This window comes from Alexandromys fortis, unplaced genomic scaffold (genome assembly GCF_014885135.2).
Source record: "Alexandromys fortis isolate MF-2015 unplaced genomic scaffold, M_Fortis_MF-2015_v1.1 scaffold_130, whole genome shotgun sequence".
NCBI classification, from domain to species: Eukaryota; Metazoa; Chordata; class Mammalia; order Rodentia; family Cricetidae; genus Alexandromys; species Alexandromys fortis.
In genome coordinates this window covers 463,180-489,293 of record NW_026068016.1, presented here as the reverse complement: position 1 = coordinate 489,293, position 26,114 = coordinate 463,180, and the positions used below count along the sequence as shown (strand labels likewise).

At 40.5% G+C, this 26,114-nt stretch overlaps 1 protein-coding gene across 1 annotated transcript; it reads right to left on the bottom strand.

Annotated features, from left to right (window-relative positions):
* Positions 1 to 942: 942 nt before the first annotated feature.
* Psmc6 (proteasome 26S subunit, ATPase 6) lies at positions 943 to 25,618 on the bottom strand. Its single transcript, XM_050162418.1, has 14 exons — positions 25,461 to 25,618; positions 24,588 to 24,667; positions 24,462 to 24,501; positions 23,843 to 23,895; positions 20,084 to 20,151; positions 19,329 to 19,443; positions 16,221 to 16,308; positions 13,515 to 13,576; positions 13,309 to 13,432; positions 12,911 to 12,972; positions 9,881 to 10,001; positions 9,693 to 9,773; positions 3,413 to 3,484; positions 943 to 1,430 (listed from the first exon to the last, which is right to left on the bottom strand). The coding sequence occupies exons 1-14, from the start codon at positions 25,585 to 25,587 to the stop codon at positions 1,312 to 1,314; spliced, it is 1,212 nt and encodes a 403-aa protein (XP_050018375.1). The 5' UTR covers positions 25,588 to 25,618; the 3' UTR covers positions 943 to 1,311.
* Between the last annotated feature and the right edge of the window lie 496 nt (positions 25,619 to 26,114).

Below are 26,114 nucleotides of genomic sequence, written 5' to 3'. Positions count from 1 at the left end.
GTCTGAGTTGAGGCCAGCCTATTTCATGTAGTGTTTCCAGGTGAGCTACCTAGGGCCACCTAGTAAGACCCTGTCTCAAAAAGAAAGGGGAAACATAAAGAATTATGTAGCTAGACAGGTGATTTATGATTGGTCCTTTGGTATATGAAACTGAAGTTTGATAACTTTGTCTAAACAATCCTTAACTATAAATAATCTCAATCTTGCCAGGCGGTGGTAGCACACGCCTTTAATCCCAGCACTCCGGAGGCAGAGGCAGGCGGATCTCTGTGAGTTCGAGACCAGCCTGGTCTACAAGAGCTAGTTCCAGGACAGGCTCCAAAACCACAGAGAAACCCTGTCTCGGGGAAAACCTCAATCTTTAGGCAATGATGATTTCCTTATATAACTTTGATTGCCACATGAAATTAGAAAGAATTGTGTGCAAGTAACAGAACTTCTAAATATTTCTGACATTAACATTCCCTAAAGTAGACAATCTCAGCCTGGTCCACCCACAGATATGTATAGAATCCATGGGTGAGCCTAGGAAATAATGCATCTCTGGAAACCATGTATATGCAAAATTATGTATCTCTGTAATACGGATTTTTCCTGGATCTAGACCATAACAGCCTCAAAAGAAACTATTTTTTCACATTACCAAATGAACTATAAGCAGTACTTCTAATCATAAAAAGGTTAAATTAACTATCAAGTAGGCTAATGGCAGTAGGTAAAGAGTAAGTACTTCCTGAAAGATGCAAATGCATGTATGTTCCCATTTATGTACCCACACGCACACATAAGGTGTATAGGACAATTTTGTGAATGTCATGAGTACTATTTTAAAAAAATGCAAAGCCCCATTTCAATTTTCAATTTCATCCAGGCTCTCAAATCATTCACTTACTGAACCAGAAAGACTAGAATAAATGTGCTCTTAGAAAAGACAAGAATATATATAGGACAACTAAAACGGATTTTATTCCATTTTTTCAGAATGAGGAAAACAAAATATAAAATAAGTCATAAGAAATGTTCTCCTGTACTATCTCAAATCATTTAAATGTTGTACAAAATGCTCACAAAGCAATTATGAAAAGCTTCAACATGTCTTTTGTAAATTGTGCTGCAGTAACTGCAACATTAACATACAACTTTCTTCTGTATCAATTTTAAAAGAACTACTAAATTACATACTATTATGTTGCTCATACATGTTTATTCACTTTTAATGAGGTCACTGCCAATACATACATTATTTTCCTTAACTTTATTTTTACATTAAGCCAATGTCTGTCATGCAGCCATCAAAAACCTGACAGCAAATCACACAGGTTTGTAGTCTAGTTTGGACTCCAACTTCTTAGAGTCAGCCACTTTCCTGACTGCTTTCATGAAGTCTTCCTGAACTACAAAATCATGATCAGCACGAATGGCAAACATACCTGTGGAAACAAAACAAATTTGCTGCTTACCATATGTGAATTACAGATCCATAAGAAAATCAAGCTACCACAGTGGCACACACCTATAATCTCAGCAACTAGGGGACTGAAACAGGAGGATTCCAAGTTTGAAACTAGCCCAAACAACTATCCAGACCTGCTCTCAAAAGAAAGGAGGAAGAAAACTGTGGAGTAAATGTGAAGCTGTACTACTTCTGACCAGCAGTGCTACCTTACTAAAATACACTATCTCCATTCAAATCATTTTCCCAAACAGAGTAGCATAATTTTTAAATGAAGCAGATAATGCAATTATCTGAATATTTAAATATTTAAACTAAATATTTAAATATCTGAAATTTAAATGTGGATTGAAGCTGGGCAGTGGTGGTGCACACCTTTAAGCTCAGAACTTGGACCTCTGTGAATTCAAGGCTAGCCTGGTCTACAAGAGCTAGTTCCAGGACAGGCTCCAAAAATACAGCAAAGCCCAGTCTCATAAAAACAAAAACAAAGCAAAAGAAAACAAAAATCTAGATTGCACGTGTCCAATGGTAATTTCTTTTTTTTTCCCAAAGAGCAGTCAGTGTTCTTAACCTCTGAGTCACCTCTTCAGTCTCCAAGGTAATTCTGTTTCCCCCTCCTCCCCCAAGGGTTATTATGTATGCAGTGTTCTGTCTGCATCTATGCCTGCATGTCAGAAGAGGGCACCAGATCTCATTATAAATGGTGGTAAGGTACCACGTGGTTGCTAGGAATTTGAACTCGGGACCTGTAGAAGAACAGTCAGTGCTCTTAATCTCTGAGCCATCTCTCCAGCCCCTCTCCAAACACACAACACTATCAAGACTTACATATTCTAGGCTGAAGTCTCTTAATAACATATGCAACGATTCTCCAGAAGAACAAAACCCCTGGGCTAGGGATGTGGAACAGGTCAGGTGTTTGCTTAACATACCCAAAGCCTTGGGTTTGATTTCCAGCAATGCAAAAACTAAACAAACTCCCAATAAATTTGGTAATGACTATCTGACACTTAGCAAGGCTTGAGGTTGGGGATATAGGAGTCAGTGAAGTACTACCTAGACTGTAAAAAGGCTGGTTTAACCATCAACACTGTATGCTCTAAGTCTATAATTACAGCACTTGGGAGGGAGAGGCAGAATAATCACTGGTTACTATGTATTTCTAAAAGTTAGAACAAAGGATTCGAGGTATTTTCACCATGAAGGAAAGGTTACATGTTTGAGGAGACATGTACGTTTAATCTGATCTAAGTGTTATGCGATATATACATGTATAAAAATGATTCCTATTAATGTGCATTTTCCATCAATCAGTTAAAAAATAGAAAAAACAAAAACACTTTTCAATGTGAGAGGAGAAAAAGCATCTATCAAACTTTCATAGCATCAGGTCTTGGGTGTGGAAATTCTGCATGGAAAGTAAAAACCAAATGATTCTAGCTAGCTAGGTAGGGCTTCAAAGTATCTTGTTACCAAAAATAAAACTAGAATAAAAGAATTCAGAATTGTATTTTAAAACTTCATTTTAAACAAATCGCAGGACCACAGACTTTTAAAGTAATTCTTTCAAACACACGTAGAACTGTCAAACAGTCCTGCAACTCAGTCTTCCCCCAGCCTGCTTGTAGGAATCAGAGTGCCTGGAGACAATAACCCCGAGGGCAGATTCCGGCCAATGCGAGAGGAGTGCTAGCAAATAAATGTTCTAGGCTCCAAGTTTAGCCACACAATCCTCAGAGGGATCCTGTGGGTCTCCCGAAGGCCCCTACAAGAAATCATGATCAACCACTCCAGTGGTATTCTCTCCTTTGGGCTATTCTGTTCTGCTTCTTGAAATCATATCTCAGAAGCAAAACAAAACAGGAAACACTGAAATCCTGAAAAGGTGCAGCTCTGCTCTTGGAAAAACTTACAAAACATTGTAACAGATGGTAAAACTATGCTTTGTCCTCTCACCTGCTTCAGTACAAACATTTCTCAGGTCTGCTCCATTAAAGCCATCGGAAAGCTTTACAATTGCTTCATAATCTGTTTAGGAAAAAAAAAGAAATTAACAAAATAATAATAAAGACTCAGTCTTTATTTCTGCCCACAGAGAAACTTTTTTTTTTTTTTTTTTTTTTTTTTGGTTTTTTCAAGACAGGGTTTCTCTGTGGCTTTGGAGCCTGTCGTGGAACTAGCTCTGTAGACCAGGCTGGTCTCGAACTCACAAAGATCCGCCTGCCTCTGCCTCCTGAGTGCTGGGATTAAAGGCATGAGCCACCATTACCCGGCCTAAGAGAAACTTTAAACGGACTAGTTGATTTGAATTTGATTAGCATTACCCTTGCTACTATTCTACTATACTAAATAAAAATGCTGCAAAATAAACCAGAATCAAGGAGACATACATCTGATTTTTTGGTAAAAAAATGTCAAGATTTAGGGGCTGGAGAGCTGGCTCAGTGGTTAAGAACACTGCCCACTCTCCCAGAGGTCCTGAGTTCAATTCCCAGCAACTACATGGTGGCTCAACCCTCTGGAATGATATCTGGGGCCCTCTTTTGGTGCAGGTATACATGCAGACAGAATACTGTATACTAAATAATAAATAAATAAATCTTTAAAAAAAATGTCAAGATTTGAAGTAAAATCCTAGTGGCACATGCCTTTAATCTCAGCACTTGGAGATTAAACCTCTGCGGCAAGCCTGGTCTCCAGAGAGTTCCAGGACAACGAGGCCTCTTACGCACAAAAACCCTGTGTCAAAAACAAACAAACAAAAAACTACAAACAGCTGGGAGGTGGTGGCGCACGCCTTTAATCCCAGCAGGGAGGCAGAGGCAGGCGGATCTCTGGGAGTTCGAGGCCAGCCTGGGCTACAAGAGCTAGTTCCGAGACAGGCACCAAAGCTACAGAGAAACCCTGTCTCGAAAAACCAAAAAAAAAAAAAAAAAAAAAAAAGAGAGAGAGAGAGATTTGAAGGTACCTGCTTTAAGTAGTAAAAATTGAAGTAAATACAAAGCCATGACTCATTAAACCTGTTGCACACCTGTAATCAACCCCAAGACTTAGGAAAAGTAGCAGGAAGACAAATTCCAAGCCAGGTGGGCAACAACAGACCTGAGCTCTAGAGACACACACACAAGAATACCCCTTGCTGAGAATATATAAGTAGCTAATGGTTAAGGAGGAGGGAGAGACATTTTTTTCAGTGGCTAACCACTGGAAAAGCATCCATACTCTTGTAGGCAGTCATAATTAAACACTGGATCAGGGACTGGAGAGATGGTTCTAGAGGACCTGATTTGATTCTGAGCACCCTCATAGTGGCTAACAACTGTAATTCTAGTTCCAAGGGCTCCAACTCCTCCTTCTAGTTTCTGTGATGCACATGGTACACAGACACATATGCAGGCAAAACACCCATACAAATAAAATAACCACACATATAAAATAATAAAAACATCTGGGCATGATAACACATGCCTTTATTCCCAGCAGCCTGGTATGTGGAATGAGTTCCAGGACAGCAAGGTAGAAACACCTTGCCTCAAATAAATAAATAAATAAATAAATAAACAAACAAATAAATAAAATCAAGAGGTGGAATCAGTTGAGGTGGGAAAAGTACAAGAGGAGAAATAGGATGAATATGATCAAAACACAAAGCACACACACATATGAAAATGGTAACTAAATCCTGAAGGGTACGGTATGGCTCAATGGTAGAGTACATGCCCAGCATTTCTTTCTTTCTTTTAGGTTTTTCAAGACGTTTTTTCTGTGTAGCTTTGGAGCCTGGCCTGGAACTCAGTTTGTAGACCAAGTGGCCTTGAACTCTGGTAGATCTGCCTGCCTCTGTCTCTTAGGATTAAAAGCGTGCACCATCACCACTTGGCTAACAGAGAATTCCTCCCCTCCCCCAAGACAGGCTTTCTCTGTGTAGCTTTGGAGCCTGTCCTGGAACTCGCTCTATAGACCATGCTGGCCTCAAACTCATAGAGATCCACCTGCCTCTGCCTCCCAAGTACTTGGAGTAAAGGCGTGTGCCACCATAGCCTGGCTGCAGGCCTAAGCATAAAGTCCTGAGTTCAGTCACTGCCCATCAAAAAAATAAATAAAATTTTAAAAAAATCAAACAATAAAAACATAATACTTTGGTGGCTGGTGAGAAGGCTCAGCAGTTAAGAGCACTTGCTGACCTTGCAGAGGATCCATGTTTATTTCTCAGTACCCACAAGGCAACTAACAATTGTCTTTTACACACATACACACTTGTGCACAGACATATACACATAAAATAAATAAATGGAATATACTTTAGTTATGGAGAGTAAATGTAAAATTTACTAACGGCAGACATTATTTTATCAAAATAAGAACTATAATAATGAAGAAAGCATTTATTAGCTTTCTGATTTTCTTTGCTAACTCCAAGTTGTATCACCTGAAATAACAGTTATAGTGAAGTCTCTACTTCCTCACAACAGACATGACCTGAAGAGCTACAGCTTTGTGCTAGTTATGAGCCTGACATAGATCAGTGGGGAAAACTACAGCGCACAGGCTACTTGGTATGAATGAACGATGGGACACCTTTGCCAGGCAGGCAGTGCATGGCAGATCAATCTCTATGTGCAATCTCTAGGTGATTAGTTAGCACTTAATCATATTCATGTCACCATAAGCTTCCTGAGAGGATTCCCAAGGATAACACAGTATCTAACATAGAGAGAGATCAGTATTTATAGAAGCTACTTAGAAACTGGCACCCTTTGTTTACATCACTCTTTCCAACTTAAAATTCTCAAAGGAGCCAGGCAGTGGTAGCACACACGTTTAATCCCAGTACTTGGGATGCAGAGGCAGATGGATCTCTGAGTTCAAGTCCAGGCTGGACTACAGAGCAAGTTCCAGGAAAGACTCCAAAACTACATAGAGAAACCCTGTTTCGAAAATCAGGAAAAAAAAAAAAAAAAAAAAAAAAAACCTCAAAGGAACAATGAAATGAGCAGTGAGCAGTAACCTTCAATTATTTGTAGCTATTTGTAACCATTAAGTTATAAGGGTTTTCCTTTGTTGTTTTGAGACAGGGTCTTGGGTCTTACTTTGTAGCCCTGGCTAGTGTGAAACTTTCTATATATAGACTCACCACACCTGAAATTCTCAAGAGATCCTTCTGTTTCTGCTTCCAGAGTGCTGGGATCAAAGCTGTGACACTATGCCTGGCTCTAAGAAGTTCTCTTGTTTTGGTGGTAATGGTGATTGAACCTAGAACCTAGAGCACTGTAGATAAGCAATCTGCTGCTGTGTTGCCCCAGCCCATTCTAGAGGGTTTTATAAGCTGTCAACCAATTATATTAGATTCCCTAGTTCAGAAGTCAACAAGAATTTTATGCAAAAGGACAAACAGAAAGAATTTATTTACTTATTTATTGTTGTTTTCTTTTTTTAATATTTATTTATTTATTATGTATACAATATTCTGTCTGTGTGTATGTCTGCAGGCCAGAAGAGGGCACCAGACCTCATTCCAGATGGTTGTGAGCCACCATGTGGTTGCCGGGAATTGAACTCAGGACCTTTGGAAGAGCAGGCAACGCCCTCAACCCCTGAGCCATCTCTCCTTTGTTGTTTTCTTTTGAAGCAGGATTTCTCTGCATAGTACAGGCTGTCTTGGAACTAAGAGATTCGCCTGCCTCTGCCTCCTGAGTACTGGGATTAAAGGCGTGAGCCACCATCACCTGGTTACTTATTCATCTATTGTGTGTCTGATAATATACATGTCCATGCCAAGGATTCCATATGGAGGTCAAAGGAGAACTTGCAAGAGTTGGTTCTCTCCTTCCACCATACAGTGCTGATCAATCACAGGTTGTTGGGTTTGGCGGCAAGCACCTATACCACTGAGCCACCTCACCAGCCCTCCAAACCTAAGTCTTTCCTGCTTCTTTCTGTAGTCTGCATCTGACATTGTATAGTCCTGACATCTTATCCCCATAAACTAAATCCAGAGTTTCTTTTGTTTACTGATGAAATGCCTGGCTGATTTAAGGACTCATGGAGCTATGGCTGGATCAAACTCACCCTGTAGCTGAGAATGATCTTGAATTTCTGACCTGCCTGCTTGCCTCCACTTCCCAAGTGTGGGCATCACAGGCCTGTGTCATCATGTATGACTTTCAAGTCTCACTATTTCAAAGACCGTAATTATATCTCAGCAAATCTGGGAGGGAAACCTTTACTGATGTGGGAGTGTCATATATCAATCTGTTGATTTCATTGGTTAAGCAATAAAGAAACTCCTTGGCCATGATAGGTTAAAACATAGGTGGGAGGAGTAAACAGAATAGGATGCTGGGAGGAAGAGGAAGTGAGCTCAGACCCGACAGCTCTGCTCTCTGGAGCAGAGACGCCATGCTCAGCTCTCCCAGGTAGACTCGACAGCTCTGCTCTCTGGAGCAGAGGCCCTGCTTTGCTCTCCTGGGCATACGCGATGAAGCTCTGACCCAGGATGGAGGTAGGCTAGAATCTTCCCAGTAAGCGCACCTAGCGGTGCTACATAGATGATAAGAAATGGGCTAAATTAATGTGTTAGAATTAGCCTAGAAGAGGCTGGATAGAAATGGGCCAAGCAGTGTTTAAATGAATAGTTTGTTGTTATTTCGGGCATAAGTTAGCCAGGCGGCCGGGGTGCTGGGGACGCAGCCCTGCCGCTCTTATTTCTACACTTTACCACATCACCACCATTTTTTATCTGACTTACTGAAATAATGTCTTATTTCTTTCTTTGTTGTTCTCCAATTTGTCCCCAGCAGGCTATCAAAGCAATTTTATGTGAACTGAAGTATTCATACATGAAATGGTATGCCTAAAATTCATTTGTTTGTTAAACATGCAACAGGCAGCAGAAATTATGGATGAAACAAGACTGACCACGAATAATACTGAAAGCAAAAAACAAAATCCAGCTTTCAAATTAACTTAAACATGTACCTGTTAGTAATGGCATAGAAAGAGAAACTGAGTAGCGATTTTTAAACACAGTACTATTATAGCTATACAACCTTTAAGAACAAACTAAATTTGAGGTCGGCATCATGATTAACAGTCAAAGTTCCTACCTTATGACTGCCACAGGCCCCGCAGCCTGGTCTACACCATCACTTCCAAGGCTTCTACTACTCCTCACAGCTCCCTACTCTTCTAGAGCCCCTCCTTAGCTTCTTGCTTGGTCCTTGGATGCGCCAGGTCCCCATCTGCTCAGGGGCCTTCCCCGAGTATCCACGTCTAGTTAACTCATCTTTTCAAGTCATAGCTTAAACATGACCTCCTTGGTGACCAGAAAGAGGGCTCAACAGTTAAGAGCACACACTGCCCTTGCAGAAGATCCAAGTTTGGTTCTAATAACCCACATCAGGATCTCACAACTACCTGTAATTCCAGCTCCAAGGGATCCAACGCCAGACACCTATGGTCTTCTGTGGGCTCCTGTACTCAGGTGTACATGTCTACCCACAGACATACATGCAAACACTTTAAATAAATGAATGAACCAAGTGAATGAATAAATGGCCTTCTCGGTAAAGCCTTCAGCCTACTAACCTTTCCCCATTTCAACATCTCCCCGACACTTCCCATCTCCTTCTCCTTGCTTTACTTTTCTCCACACCATCTATGGCCATCTAATCTGCATCTGTTTTGTGAAATAATCAAGGTTTTCTAAAGGCCAGAATTTCATTCAGTGCCATGACATTCTTAGCACTTCCACCTCCTAGCATTCACTATAAGCTCAGCAAAAATTTACTCAATTAAAACTACCATGTTTATTTGGTCTAAAACTAGGCTCAAGCTGGGTGTGGTGACACATGCTTTTAATTCTAGCACTCAGGAGGCAGAGACAGGCAGACTTCAGAGTCCAAGGTCAGTCTGGTCTACAGAATGAGTTTCAGGACCGCCAGGGCTACACAGAGAAACTCTGTCTTCAAAAAACCATAAATAAAGCTAGGCAGTGGTGGCACATCCCTTTAATCCCAGCACTCGGGAGGCAGAGGCAGGCAGATCTCTGTGACTTTGAGGCCAGCCTGGTCTACAGAGCGAGTTCCAGGACAGGTTCCAAAGCTACACAGAAACCCTGTCTTGAAAAACCAAAAAAAAAAAAAAAAAAAGAAAGAAAGAAAAAACACCCATAATCCCATAGTGCTGTGCTTCATTCACTAGATGTATACATGAATAAAACACTCAACTTTCTTACCTATTTCACCGTGCTTTGTAATAGGGCCTGCGTGAATTTTCAATATATCTAATCTTGCTTGTTCATTTGGTAAGTCGATATCTGAAAATGACAAGAAATGACTTTGTACTCCAGTTGTTGGTTTAGAAGGTGAGAGGAAGGTGGGTGAGAAGAAAAAATTGACATAGACCAAGAAAACAGTGACTCACGTATTTTTCTGTCTAATCTTCCTGGACGGAGCAAAGCAGGATCCAGTGTATCTGGTCTATTTGTAGCCATGATCATTTTAACTCTATGCAGAGTATCGAACCCATCCATTTGATTTAGTAACTAAATAAAAATTCAAGAAACAGACTTTACCAAACACATGCATGTATGTGGATCTACACACAAAAATTAATGAAACAGTAAAATAAATTTAAAGATAATTAGCTAGGCTGGGTTGTGATGGTGCAGGCCTTTAACCCCAGCACCCGGGTGGCAGAGGCAGGAGGATCTCTGTGAGTTCAAGGCCAGCCTGGTCTACAGAGTGAGCTCTAGGATAGGCTCCAAAGCTATAGAGAAACCCTGTCTCCAAAAAACAAAAACAAAACAAACAACAACAACAAAAAATAACTAGATAACAGGCAATGCCTGCTAGTTGGTAACATTATCAGTTATATGAATTAATTGTGTTGTTCTAAAATATTTATTATGGTTTTGGCTTTTGTTTTGAAACACAGTGTCTCGTACCCTAGGCTAGCTTTAAATTTACTATGTTGCTAGGGATAACCTTGAACTTCTGGTTTTCCTAAATCTACCTCAGGAGAGCTGGATTACAGCCATGGGCTACTTAAGGTGGTTTATTTGGAGTTAGGGACCAAACACAGAGTTTCATGCCCACTAGCCAAGAACTTTACCAACTGCACCGGACTCCCAGGACCCAATTTAAGGCTTCTAAGCCTGTAGTTTAAATTTAAAATACTGTATATAACAGTCATAAATTCACGGTCAGCCTGGTCCTTAGACGCTATATGCTAGCCGGGTGGTGGTGCCGGGAGGCAGAGGCAGGCGGATCTCTGAGAGTTCGAGGCCAGCGTGGTCTACAGAGCAAGTTCCAGGACTGGTTCCAAAGCTACTGGGTAACCTAACCCTGTCTCGAAAAACAACAACAAAAAAGCTCCAAGCTACTCAAGTTACATAGAAGACAGCCTGTCTAAAAATGCAACAGCAAAACTGCTCATCTGAATAAATGATTATAATTTGTGAAAAGTGGTTTTTCAAAGACGACAGTAAAAAGAATTAAAATCAAATGTGTGACCTATGCTACCTAGTTTTCACTGGCAGCAATGGGATCGTGCTTCTTCATCACCTATCTTCTCCATTACTAAACCCAGCTTTTCCCACCAGGCTCAGACACCACTGTGAGAGATGGGCAGAAGAGCCTGAGAATGGGATCTTCGGGATATGAAATAGAATTGCGATTACCTGCCCAAGATTAAGCCAGTCAACAATTCCTACACGACTGGTGGGCTCATGAGGCGTTACTGGTAACTGATGACAGCTGGGAAATGGAGTTACTTTTCTTCAAGAGTGTCACCCCTAACTAGTACGTTGTCAATGCTGACGCAGGATTAAGAAAGAGAATATGAAGGTGGGATGGCTGGAAGGAGTGGGAATGAAGAAGGAAGGGTAGACATAAAGATATGTCTTATGTATGTACCAAAGAATAAAAAATAGTTTTTAAAAATCTATTTTAGTTCCCAGTCTTAGCAATAAAGAGCAGAGTGGTGTTTAGAGCAGCCACACATAAATGTAACATACTTACTGCTGATAATTTTAATACCTGTTACTCATACCATCACCAAACTAACACAAAGTCATATGTTTAAGAAACGATATAATTTGTACATTTGAATAGCTGATATATTAAAAATTTATAGAATGGTGCAATTTTACCAAGCACAATTTGCAGATAACTTTATTTATTTATTTATTTATTTGTTGGATTTTTCAAGACAGGACTTCTCTGAGTAACAGCCCTGACTGTCCTCGAACTTGCTCTGTAGACCAGGCTGATCTCAAAGTTAGAGATTCTCCTGCCTCTGCCTCCTGAGTGCTGGGATTAAAGGTGTGCGCCACCACACCCAGCCCAATAACTTTACTTTTCAGTATCAATTTTTCTCTTCATTTTTTCCTTTTTTTTTTTTTTTTAACATTTGAATTTACTTCATGTGCACTGGTATGAAGGTGTCAGATCCCCCTTAATAAAAGACAGTTGTGAGCTGCCATATGGGTGCTGGGAATTGAACCCAATGCCTCTGGGAGAACTACCAGTGAGCAATCTCTCTAGCCCTCATTTTCCCTCTTAAACAATAAAACTGCACATCTCTATGGTACCATGTCTTACTATATGCATACATGTATAATACTGAAATCAGGTGGAACATGTGTTTGTTTCCTCCCTCATCCTTTCTTCATGGTGAAAACACTAATTTTTCTTACTGTTCTGAAAGAGACATTACTTGATTTATAGAGATACCCCAGTACACAACAGACAAAAAAAAAAAAAAAAGCTTGCTCTTGTCTACTTGCTGTCTACTATCAACCTTTCCTGTCTTTCCCTGCTCTCCAGCAGCAGTCACTTCCTCCTTTGGTGTATGTGTGTAGATGTAATATGTGTGTGTGGTGGGGTCATTCTGGAGGCCACCCATGGAAGGATGTCTGCCTTATGCCCTGGAAACAGAATCTCTCACTGAACCTGGAGTTTCACTGGCAAAGCAAATCCTAGCAATTTTCCTGTCTCTACCCCTCATGCTGGCGTTAAATGTGCACACCTGCCAAGCAAATTTTTTTACGAGTGCTGGGGATTTTAACGCGGGTCCATACTCGCAAAGCATTCACTCTTGCCTACTGAGCCAATGCCCCAAACAACAGAGCAGTAATTATTATTATTAGGGATTATGACATATGAAAGTGTTCATTACTAGCAACATTACAAATTTCATGTTTAACTCTTCATCTAAACTGCTATATACACTTCAACTTCAAATATGCAACCTTCACTTTTTCATTATTAAGTAACTTTCTTAGCTGGTGGTGATGGTGCACTCCTTTAATCCCAGCACTCAGGAGGCAGAGACAGGAGGATCTCTGTGAGTTTGAGGCTAGCCTGTCTTAAACAAAACAAAACATAAAAAGTAACTTTCTATATACATACATACATATATACATATATATCCCTCTATAACAAATATTACCTCCATTAAAGTTCGCTGAATCTCTCTGTCAGCTGATGTACCCTCAGAAAACCGACGGCCACCTAAAGTAATATATTTGGAAATATATACACATTATTCTTTTGCTTTGTGCCCATCATTTAATAAAACAGAATGTAATAGTACTCAAGTTAAAAATACTATGTAGAAATTGAGTGAGGAATTACTTTGGTATAGTTCTGGTTAATTTACTAAAAATGGTCACACTCTTTAGCCTCTGAGAAGTCCTATTCGGGCAGGTGGTACTCTGGGAATACCCACTCACCGACTTCATACAAGTCATAACTACTGCTCAGGCAGGAGGTTCTTTCAGGTTTAAACAACTTCTTCTAATACTTACAAAAAAAGTTAAGAAAAAATTTAAAAGGTGTCATTCTTACCAATAGCATCTATTTCATCCATAAAAATGATGCATGGCTGGTGGTCCCTGGCATAATTAAACATTTCTCTAATCAAACGAGCACTTTCACCAATGTATTTGTCTACAATAGAACTAGATACAACCTGATTAAAAGAAAAAGAGTAATATAAATTAGACAGTTCAAATAAATTTCATTTCAATAAGTATAAAAGAATTTCCCCTTACCTTTAGGAAGTTGCAGTCCAGCTGGCTAGCAACAGCTCGTGCCAAGAGTGTTTTTCCAGTGCCTAGAAATATCAAATGTCGTTAGGTTAAAAGCAGAAGTATTTTTAAAAGTCTTTCAACATCATCATCTTGGAGCTGGAAAGATGTCTCCGTGGTAAAGAGCCCACGGTCCAGCTCCCAGCACATTGTTAGACAGCTTATAATCATCTGCAACTCCACTTCTAGGAGAACTGGCTTCCCTGGGCGCACACAGAGCATTCACATACACAGAGACACACAGACACATACAACATAATCCTATTGATAGTAAATTTTCTAAAACTTAAGCTAAATCCTAAATAGAATTTCCTTTTAAACTTTAATTTTAACTTGAGGTGTCACTCCTGATTTTAATTTGGAAATGACTACAAACATTAAGAATATAACACTAGGGGCTCAGTGCCTAAGAGCACTGAGCTTTCCCAGGTGACCCAGGTTCAATTCCCAGCACCCACATGGCAGTTCACAACTGCCTGTAACTCCAGTTCCAGGGGGTCTCACAACTTCAGATATATCCGCAGGCAAAACAAAATAAAACAAAACAAAAAACAAAAACAAACCCCCAAAACCCTACTGTATACACTGTTGAATGATTAAATCAAGCTGATTAACATTATCTATTAACTCATAAGTTTACTTTATGATGGGAATAATTATAGCCTATTCTTCCATCAGCCTAGAAATACCCAATACAACAATCGTCGTATTTCTGTAATCGTCTGTAAACTCAATCATCGCCTTCCGTGGCCGCTCTAAAATAAAACCATTCTCTACAATTCCACCTCTCATCAATCTCCCAACAAGCGAGATCATTGGTATTTGTCTTTCTGGGCTGCTCACTCCACTTAGCATCACTTCAAGATTCATCTGTGGTGACACAAACAACAGAATTTACTTCTTTCTGAAGACGAAACCATACTTTACTGTGTACACATGCACACTGTCTTCTCCTTTTACAAGCTGATTGAGGACAATGAGGTTTGCTCTGGCTATTGTGAATATCACTATAACGTAACATGGGTGCAAATGTCCCCTCAAAGTCCTGACTCCAGTCGCCTTGCACACTGGCTGCTAGGTCACAGAGCAGTTTTATTTTTAATTTTCTGAAAAACACCATACTGTTTCCTAAAATAGCTGCATCAATTTTCATTCCTATCAGTGATATAGAATTTCTCTTTCTCCATATCTTCGCCAACACCTGCTATTCATTGCATTCATTCACACATTCACTCCTTCCTTGAAAGCAGCCATTCTAATAGTTGACAGCATCTCATTTTCTAATTTTAGGCATAATGTAAATAAAAAAAATATTCTTACAACATGGGCTATGCATACTAAACATTTTTTTTTTTTTTTTTGGTTTTTTGAGACAGGGTTTTTCTGTAGCTTTGGAGCCTGTCCTGGAACTAACTCTTGTAGACCAGGCTAGCCTCAAACTCAAAGAGATCCGCCTGCCTCTGCCTCCAAGTGCTGGGATTAAAGGCATGGGCTACCACAGCCTGGCTAACAATTTTTGTTTTTAATTATTTATGTTGGGTGGTGGTTTGGGAGGCAGAGGCAGACAGATCTCTAAGTCTGAAGCCAGGCTGGTCTACAGAATGAGTTCTAGGACAGGCAGAGCTACACAGAGAAACCTAAAAAAAAAAAAAAAAAAAAAAAAAAAAAAAGCCAAAACAGGAGGAAGAAAAGAAAGAAGGCTACATTAGCCCTATGAAGAGTGAGCCAGTAAGCAGCACCCTCCTTCAGGTCTGAGTCCTGCCCTGACTTCCCAGTGCGACCTGAGAGCTATAAGTTGAAATAAATCCTTTCTTCTCTGAGTTGTTTATGGTCATGGTGTTTATCACAGAACAGAAACCCTACCTAAGACACACAGATTCATAAGAATAAACTATTTTAAGAGCTAGTTCCAGGACAGGAACCGAAAGCTACAGAGAAACCCTGTCTCGAAAATCCAAAAAAAAAAAAAAAAAAATTCTAATTTGACTTGAGTTCTCAAATTTTATGACTCAACAGTTTGTAGAACTCATTTCAATCATTCCAGAAAACTGTAGGCTAAATAATATCTAATCACCATTAAGCACCAAGCAGTCTGAGTCACCACAGCCTGCAAACTGTCCTTTCAGGTAAAGTAGAGCCTCTCACTTAGATGGCATTCAAATAATTAAAGGAATGCTTTTTCTAAACACACTGTACTTCTCAGCATGCAACTGTCCAGACATACTTTATGTTTTCCCACCTGAAAATGTAACAGAATAACTCCTGCCCTCTAGCAGCACCCCGCGAGTGAGAGCGCCATCTCCGCTGACACCGCAAGTGTGTGGTACCACAACTGCTGCATGCCAGGGCTGAGCAACTTTACCTACAAGGCCTTTGGACCATCAGGAGATGTAACACCAGGAAACAGCCAAATAATGTATCAGTTTGATGACAGTAGTTCTGATTCTGAAGGCTCTATCAGAGTGTCTCTGTAAGCTGCTCGTCTTGGGAACATCCATACCCATGAACTGCAGTTTAAGGACTATCGTCTATAGAATTACATGGTCTGTGACAAAGTTCAGAGGGACTCCACATGACTGACTGGGATTGCCTACATTAAATTCCTATCTTACTATTTTTTCATTCCTTCACCCACTCCTTTACTGAAGAGGCAGAGATAATGATACCAACCTGGTGGTCCATATAGCAAACAGCCTTTTGGAGGTATTATTCCTACACGCTGGAATAATTCTGGGTTTGTAAGAGGTAATTCTATTACCTGAAAAAGAAGTTGCATATTTCTTAAACAGTAAAAATTTTAATATATTTTAAAATATTTAAAGTCTAATACCATACTTATTAATCTATAAGATGATTTAAATAGTTTTGGGTTTATTTAAGATAGAGATGTCTTAAAACTAAAAACTTAAAAAAGTTTTGATTATACACAGGTATGTACTTTGTAAAAATTTATTAGAAATGCATACTTAAAACTTATGCATTTATCAGGTTCACATTTCACCTCAGTAAAAATTGCACTATAAAGAAATCAGAGAAGCCGGGCCTGGTGGCACACGCCTGAAGAAGGACAATGTAGGAGGACCGCAAGGTCAAGTCCAGAGTGGGTACTATACCAAGACCCTGTCTCAGAAGACAAGGTGAGAAAAAACTAGCAACTAGCATGCAGCTCAGTGGTGGAACGCCTGCCTGCCATATGGGCGGTACTAAGGTGAATAGCTGGTATTAAAAAATTATAGCCAGGCAATAGTGGCCCACACCTTTAATTCCAGCACTTGGGAGGCAAAGATAAGCAGATCTCTGAGTTTGAAGCCAGCCTGGTTTACAAAGCAAGTTCCGGGACAGCCAGGGATATACAGAGAAATCCTGTCTCAAAAAACAAAACAGTAGGGGCTGGAGAGATGGCTCAGCGGTTAAGAGCATTGCATGCTCTTCCAAAGGACCCAAGTTCGAATCCCAGCAACCACATGGTGGCTCACAACCATCTGTAATGAGGTCTGGTGTCCTCTTTTAGCAGGCATATATGCAAACAGAATATTGTATCCATAATAAATAAATAAATATTTTAAAAAACAGTAATAATAATAATAATCAGCAAAGAAAAAAACTTTACAGAATACTATGCAAATAATCACAAAATAAAAAATGATTTGATGTCATAAATGGTCACTGAAAGAAAATATATAAAATTTCCTTTGTTGGCACTGTGTCACAGCCTAAAACAAAAAACAGTTCTATTTCCTACTCTTTAATTCACAGAAAGAAAAATGAAGAGCTGGACATATACTCAGTTGGAAGAGTGGTTATTTAACATGCCAAGGTCCTGGGTTTATCTCCAAAGTGTGCCAGTGAGTGCCTACAACCTCATCTGCAACACTAGGAGGTGAAAGCAGGGAGACCAGGGGTTCAGAGTAACTTTCAGATACAGTGAACTGTAGCATGAGGCTAGCATGAGATATATGAGATACTGGCTCCAGGGAGGAGAGGAGAAAGGAAAAATAGGAGAAGCAGGAGGGAAAGGAGGAGGAAGAAAAGAAGGAAGAGAAGGAAAAGGAAGGAGGAAGGGGAGAAAGAAGAGGAGGAAAGGAAGGAGGAAAAGGAAAGAGAAGAAGAGGAGGAGGAGGTAGAGGACTGACTATCCAATTCATTCACAGTACCAACCACAGGAGATAAAGTCTATGTGAACTATGCGAGTACATAGACAGATGACCCTCCTCCATCAGGTTAGGATAGCCAAAAGTATAGTGGGATATTATTGTGTTTTAATAAATAAAGTTTGCCTGAGATCAGAGAGCAAAGCAGCCACACTAGTCAGCCACACAGGCCAGACAGTGGTGTCACACACCTTAATCCCAGCAGCCACAGTAGTTAGCCATAGAGGCCAGGTGGTGGTGATACATGCCTTTAATCCCAGCACTAGAGAGGAATAAAAGACAGGTCTCAGACTCAGTCTCAGTCTGAGGATTCGTGGAGGCAGTCTTGCTCATTTCAGTCCAAGGTAGATGTAAGAAGAGTCAATGGCTGGCTGCTTTGCTTTTCTAATGTTCAGATTGAACCCCAGTATCTGTCTCTGGGTTTTTATTATTTGTGCTATACAGAAGTGTGGGGAAAAAAACCAACATCCTAAAATATCTAAGGATAAAAAGCATGTGCAGAGGAAATGCAGCAAGGCACTGGTAGGAGGCAAGTTTCATAAAAACATTTCCTCTTCCTTCAGCTTCCTTCCTCTAGCTCAAACATCAGGGTATGCTTTGATTTTCTAATCAGGCTAGTGTTTCCTCAAATATTGCAATGAAAAACTTGATTTCACAAAGGTGCACATGCCACAGCACACTAGAGGACTTTATGAAGTCAGTTCTACCTTCTCTTTTAGCTGTACCCCAGAGCTCAGACTCAGGTTACCAAGCTTGTAGGGCAAGCATCTTTACTGGAGATACTATCTTAACAGCTCAAGAAGCCTATACTTTAATAACTGTTTCAGAAAGTGTAATGAGCCGAGGTCTAAGAATTATGAATGACTATGAACTACCCACCCAAGAACTACTCCCAACCCTTCTCAGTCATTCCTACTTAGGCTTGCATCAGGAAAACAATGCAACTTCCTGGGTCAGGAGACAAGGAGATCCCAATCGGATTCATCACTTCAAAGCTTAAAAATTCAGTCTGATGGTGGTGGTTCTTGCCTTTAATTCCAGCACTCAAGAGGCAGAGGCAGGTAGATTTCTGTGAGTTCACAGCTAGCCTGGTCTACAAAGGGATTTCCAGGACAGTTAGGGCTACACAGAGAAACCAAAAAACTTTAAAAAAATAAATAAAAATAAATATATATAAAAACTTAAGTCACTTCTATAGCCAGTATTTTCCTAAAGAGCAAAAAACAGTTTGAATAAAATAAAAAACATAAATGCTACGGCAAAGGTAACAATAATCCTATTGGACTGAGATGTTAACATTACTGGCTTTATAGAAAAATCACATAGCGCTTTGCCCTACGAGCTCTGACTCAAGTACACTAAGACACTGAGAACTATACATGGCAAGGGCATTAGACTGTATCAGTTAGTCTCCGCTTTCCCCTACATTCTCCTCTATTTGTCATAAAAGAGATTTTCCTAACACCAAACATCTCCAAAATAATATGGACCAGCTATGCCTATAGCCAGACAGTCACTGCTACTGCCAGCTGGAGTTTCCTGTGTGTAATATTACATCCCGTTTCTCCCTTCAGGTATCCTAAAAGCAGTACTGCAGTAGTCTTAGATAAATAAACACAACACCCACCTCTCTTAACTCCCGAATCTGCTCTGACAGCCCTCCAATCTCAGAATAAGAAACATTTCCAGGGTCCTCATGAGACATGTTATAAACCAAAGGATCCACCTCTCTTGGCAAATATCTAAAATGAAAAAAAAAAAAAAAAATCAGGTACTTTTCTTTCAAAAGACTTATTTTCTCTCTGCTTACATGGTAAATATAAATAATTTATTTATACAAGCACCTATAAATAAGTACCTTCTAAAAACATTTAACTTGCCAGGTTGTGGTGGCGCACACTTTTAATCCCAGCACATGGGAGACAGAGGCAGGCAGATCTCTGTGAATTTGAGGCTAGCCTGGACTATAAGAGCTAGTTCCAGGACAGGCTTCAAAGCTACCTGTCTTGAAAAACCAGAACAAAACAAAAACAAAAAACATTCAACTTAGTAAGAAGTAAGTAAAGAGTAAGAAGTAGTAAAACTTTTGATGACTCCACAAATCATGTATTTTTAGAAAATCTTCCCTGGGGCTAACGAGATGTCTCAGAGGTGAAGAGCACTGGCTGCTCTTCCAGAGGTCCTGAGTTCAATTCCCAGCAACCATATGATGGCTCACAACCATCTGTACTGACTGAGATCTGGCGCCCTCCTCTGGCATGCAGGCATACATCGAGGCAGAATGTTGTATACATAATAAATAAATCTTAAAAAAAAAAAAAGAAAGAAAATCTTCCCTGTGAAAATGACACTCAAAGTAAACAATAAGAATAAGAAACCCACCTCATTATGGTTAGTGTAGTCATATCCAAAGCAACTCTCGTTCCTGGCTTCAGCTTACTTTTATCAAGCTAGTTTTATAAAGCAAAAAGGTCACACAAACATTTAAAAAGGAAAACACTACTTAACATTCAGAAGTCATATATAATATATCACAAAAGACCCAAATATCATATTATAAATGCCCTGTCGACCCAGCACTTGGGAGGCAGAGGCAGGCGGATCTCTGTGAGTTCGAGACCAGCCTGGTCTACAAGAGCTAGTTCCAGGACAGGCTCCAAAACCACAGAGAAAACCTGTCTTGAAAAAACAAAAAACAAAAAAATTTAAATAAGTGCCCTGTCAATAAAAGAGCTAATAAAGCAGTAATTCTGAAGTTCTTTCTATGTGACCCTTATAAGGACGTCCTTTGTGCAAACTCAGCGTGAAATCAGAGATCACTAATACATAAAACCTGGGGTAACAATTGCCTTTTTAGTTTTTTAAACTTTTTTTACATTTATATGTATGTGCATATGTATAAACAATAGTGTGCATATATAGAAAGAGGACAATTTGCAGGAATTGGTTCTCTCCTTCTACCATTACCATGGGTTCTTGATATTGAATTCATGTGGCCAGGCTTGGTGGCAAGTGTCTTTATCCATTGAAGTAGCCATGATTTTGAAGAAAGGACAGATTTTGAGATTTTATTCTCAAGGCTCATTACTTAATATAATTTTGTTCATTATTTTGATTCAAAATCTATAGAAAAAAAGTTACTTTGGGAACTGGTACCAGAATATTTACAGGGAAAAAAAATCCCTTAGTGAACATTTGGGTAAGAGGAAGGGAAAATAGCTTGTAAGTATATCCATTAAATATATTTTTAAAATCTTCTAGAAGGAAACATGCACATGCATAATCATAAAAGATAAGGAAAGCCATTGTTTCCTCTCAAGAGATTTCCATCAACATACTAAGGAAGGCAAGCCTGTGGTGGTGGCGCTGGCATTTAATTCCAGGCCTGTAGGGCAAAGGCACGAGGATCTCTGAGTTCAAGGCCAGCCTGGTCTACAGAAGGAGTTCCAGTACAGCCATGACTACACAGAGAAACCCTGTGTTGAAATCCAAAACCAACCCAAACCCAACCAAAACTAAAACCTAAGGAATGCAGAAACAAAACAAAAAGTCAACTACCTCATCTTTGTACACAACAGACCTTACACTAAGTACATCAGGTCGAATAATTTATCAGCACACCTCTGCATGGTAACTTACTGGACATTATATTCAACTAATGCACATTATACTTAAGATATCACTTGTCAGAAATAAAAAAGTTTCCAATAGTTTCAAAACTGTTTGCCATTACATTTTCAAAATCATAACCTACTCTGTATAAGACTTTACAATGAGCTACAAATTTAGGAGATTGTGCTCATTAAAACTAAAATAACCCAACCAAAATAGTTACTGATAATGTCACTGACTAAATCAATTAAAAGTATTGAGTCCTTTATTAATGGCCAGACCAAGAACTGACTCTCATGTCTGGAAAGTTTCTTTGTGCCCAAGCTCAAGCATATAACATTTTTAGAGACAAAACCTTAATGACATCAGTGCTGGAGGGGGGGAGGGGAATTAGTGTGGGATTTGGAGTTGCCTAGTAACATCTGCTTCTTTGTAAGGTCCATCAGTATCTTCCAGGCACTACATAATCATATTTGGACCATGGTCAAGGTTGTGGACAGTCCCAGAAGCATTGTCAAGGTAGCTGTTAGGGGTGGAAGGCTGAAAAGTGACCAGGCAGGGACAAAATAACACCAGGAGAGGGTGGTGTGACCTTAGTCATTTCAAAATTAAGTAAGGGGTAAGGAAATGGCTCAGCTTGCAAGAGCACTGTCTACCTCTCTTCTGTAAAAAGCCAGGCACGGCTACTGATTTAGCCCAGAGTTGGTAGGTAGAGAGAGGCAGATCCCAAGATCACTGGCCAGCCAGACTAGCCAAGACTTCCAGGTCTATATAAAACTCTGTTTCAAAGCAGTAACACAGAGAATGATGTCCTGGCCTTTCTATAGGTGCATCACAATCACATGCACGCACCACACGCTTAACACACACACACACACACAATAAGTAAAAATAGGCAAAACACTAAATTTAATGGCTTGAGTAGTTTTAAAAAGTCCTTTTTCTTTTTTGGTTTGTTTGTTGTTGTTATTGTTTTGAGACAGGGTTTCTCTGTGTAACAGTACTGGCTATCCTGGAACTCATTTTTTAGACTAGGCTGGCCTCGAACTCATGAGATCTGCCTGCCTCTGCCTTCCAAGTGCTGGGATTACAAGGCGTGTGCCACTACTGTCCAGCTTTAAAAAAGTCTTTGTAAGGCATACCTGAAGAGAGGTAATCAGTAGGAAGCTACTTCAATACAATCAAGAAATAGCTGAATAATGCCAAATATTTGCATCTCGAGAGCCTTGAAAGGACTACAAAAGCCCTCCTGCTTAGGACATAACAAAAAAATACATTTTCATTACTAGTGGCTGAACCTCAGGGCTCTCACATGCTTGTCATGCATTCTGCTACTGAGCTACAACCCTGACTCTACGCCTGTAATATTTTTTAAATGTTTATTTTATGTATATGGATGCTTTTCTGCATGTACGCTATGTTAACACATGCACGCCTGGTGCCTGCAAAGACCAGAAAAGGATGTCAGATCCCTTGGGAATGGAGTTCAGATGGTTGTGAGCCCATTTGTGGGTGTTGGGAACCAAACCTGGGATCTTTGGAAGAGCAGCTCTGAACTGCTGAGCCATTTCTCCAGCCCCCAGACTTGTAAGATTTGATTAGAATACTATTCAGTTATACACTGAAATCCTAACATTAGATTCAGTCTCAATGTTAAATACTCTTCCAGAATCATGCTATATCAATGTTTTAAAATCTGAACTTGGAAAAATGGCATATGTTACCCTAGCACTCAGGAGACCAAGGCACCAGTACTGTTAGTTTAAAATCAACATGAGCCACATAGCAAAATACAGTTGCATAAAACAAAACTAACAATGAAAGCATAAACTCAATATGAGAAATGTTCAGAGTCTTCAAGTCAATGCTTAAAACACTTCCTAAAGAACAGAATGGTGTGCAGACTGCAGATGCTACTGGATCACTCTCAGTCACTTGTCTAATGTCTGCAAAATGAAATTCAAAGGTATTTCAATTTGCCTATTCTAGGCCGGGCCTTTAATCCCAGCACTTGGGAGGCAGAGGCAGGCGGAGTTCTGTGAGTTCAAGACCAGCCTGGTCAAGAAGAGCTAGTTCCAGGACAGGCTCCAAAGCTATAGAGAAACCCAGTCTCAAAAACAAACAAACAAACAAACCCAATTTGCCTATTCTGGTCTAAATGCCCGCCTATAAAATTAACTACTGTAGAGTCTATAAGTACCATTTTTGAATATTTAAATGTAAAACACAGGTAGCCTAACATGTTTAACCCTCTTCAAGAAGGACATTATATTAAAGCATTTTTCTAATTATAAAATGCTTTGATTTCTAAGTACTCATATCTGACTAAGAATGTGAAACAGCAGGGAAGGAGAAATTCCAGGAGCAAAATCTGACTTGAATCCAGGCTTTGCTAATCATTTGCTGCATCTGAATAAACCACCATTGGGAGTTATGGGCACAATGCCTGACCTGCCATCTCAAGAATTAAGTAACCTATGTGTAAGTACCCTTTCTGTTACAGAGCCTTATGCAAACGCAAAGTATTACCTGACGACGACAACCTACGACGTATCTTGGTCCATTTGTGGCTTTAACAATGACTAGAAGAAGAACAAATTGAAAAACAAAGTTAGAAAACAAATATATCTACATCTATGGTGGGTACAGTTTTACCTCTGACCTCCAAGAACAGGAAACACCAAATCTGGCTTAGGAACCACCAACTTTGCACTGCTGTCACTAGAAGAGGCACTGCAGGGCTACCCTGATGGCTCATCAAATAAAGCCCACTGACCCGACTGAGTCCAATCCCTGGGTCTCATTGGTGAGAGAGGAAAACCAACTCCCACAGGTGTCCTCTGATCTCCGCATGTGTGCTGCAATACATGAGCACACACCCTCACACATTTTCACAAACGGAGAAATGTAACAAAAATTAAAATAGCTTCCAATGACAGTACACAACTTTAATCCTGGCACTGGGAAAGCAAGGGCAGGCAGATCTCTTATGAGTTCAAGGCCAGCCTGTTCTACAGAGTCAGCTGCATCCAGAGCTAAGTAGGACCTGATCTCAAAAATCAAGACAAAATAGGAATTTCAAAAGTTGGGGAGGGACTGAGTCTTTTTGTTTTTGCTTTTTAACTAATTAGTAAATTAACCCACTTACATTTTTCTTCTGTTAACTGTTTAAGCACTTCACCCACAATCTACGAAAGAAAAAAGTCACATTACCTTCAGCTTTAAAAAAAAACAAAAGCGAATTACTCATTCACTTTCAAACTTTATAACCTACCTGCCCAACACTTTGTAGTGCCTTCAGATCGTTTTCAGACTTCTCATACTGCTTGGTAAGTTCTTTCAACTGTTCCCTTACTGAAATAATAAAATGTCAACATTTTAAATAACAAGAACTGCGTTAAAATGTCTACTCATGTATCGTTCACTTTATGTAGGTTTCATACGCACTGTACCAAACTACAAAATATGACATCCTGCCACCCCCGGATTGCTACAAAACTAAATGATGATTCGTGGAATCAGACCTTTCACTGCTACCCGGGATCACCTGGCTTACTCTATGTTTGCCCATACTAAAGTCAACCAACGCAATTCTTCACCGAATCATAGAAGCTGCGGCCTTTTTTCATATAACTCAACTATGCAGGCTTTTCAAAACCCAAGTGCTCAGGGTGGGCGAACTAGGCAGCTCGTATAAAAACTGAGGAAAGACGAGAAAGGTTATTACGGCCACTGGACCCTTTTTCTTTAAGGCTTCACGACTGGCTTTCTGCTCACTGAGTCCCACGTCCTGCTGGAGCTTCTTTGACCCAAGCGTCTTCCCGTCCCAGAGTCCCGAGACTCCAATTCTACTTTCCTTGCACCTGGGATAAAGTCCCCAGCCCACTTGATCCTCATTCCTCTAGTCCTCCCCTCCCCTTCCACCTCAGAACTGTGGCTATTCCCTATGCCACCTGGACCGGGAGCGGGCCATTTCCACAGTCGAGGCTGTGCTGCACCCCAGCTCAGGGCGGGATGACAAAGCGCCTTGCCCTGGACTCAGGCCTTCCAAAGCCGGGCGCTCTGTTTTCGGGCTCGGCCGAAGCCTCCGCTCTATCAGAGACGGAAGCGGGTCCAGGCATGAGAGAGTGTGGAAAGGTTCACTCACGCTCCTTAAGACGGCCGTCTATCTCCTTGTGCTCTAGCAGCTTCTTGCGGTAGTCCTGAAGCGCCTTATCTCTAGGGTCCGCCATGATGAGAAGCCGTCGCTCATAGGGGATGCCGGGAATGGCCATGGCAGCCCGGGCGGGGGAGGGGGCGGGGCGAGGGGCAGAGGCGGTCCGAGGGCGGGATCTCTGTGGCACCGCCCCTTCCGCTTGGCTTGCCTCTCGCTCCCGGTGGCCGCGACGCGTTTTAGCCTAGAAAGCGCAGAAGGAGGCCTCCGGCCGCACCGTCCCCTGCAGGCCAGAGTGGGAAAAGCCGGGCGCCGCTATCGACTGGCCTCGGTATTAAGTCACTGCTTTCCCGGAACCGCCAAAGGCTCTGTAATAAAATGAAAAAGAAGAGGAAGTCACAAAATTTCTTTCTTTTCTTTCTTTCCTTCTTTTCTTTCTTTCCCTCCCTCCCTCCCTCCCCTCTTTTCCTTCCTTTCCTTCCTTCCTTCCTTCCTTCCTTCCTTCCTTCCTTCCTTCCTTCCTTCCTTTCTTTCTTTCTTTCTTTCTTTCTTTCTTTCTTTCTTTCTTTCTTTCTTTCTTTCTTTCCACCATTTGTTATAACCCAGGCTGGTTTCGTTACTCTCCCTGGAGTTGAGGACTTGAACTCT

Coding starts and splice junctions, on each gene's coding strand:
- Psmc6 (XM_050162418.1), bottom strand. CDS start 25,587: ATGGCCATTCCCGGCATCCCCTATGAGCGACGGCTTCTCATCATGGCG. Junction 20,152..23,842: donor TCGTAGGTTGTCGTCGTCAG/GTAATACTTTGC, acceptor TTATAAAACTAG/CTTGATAAAAGTAAGCTGAA. Junction 1,431..3,412: donor AAATGTTTGTACTGAAGCAG/GTGAGAGGACAA, acceptor TTGTTTCCACAG/GTATGTTTGCCATTCGTGCT.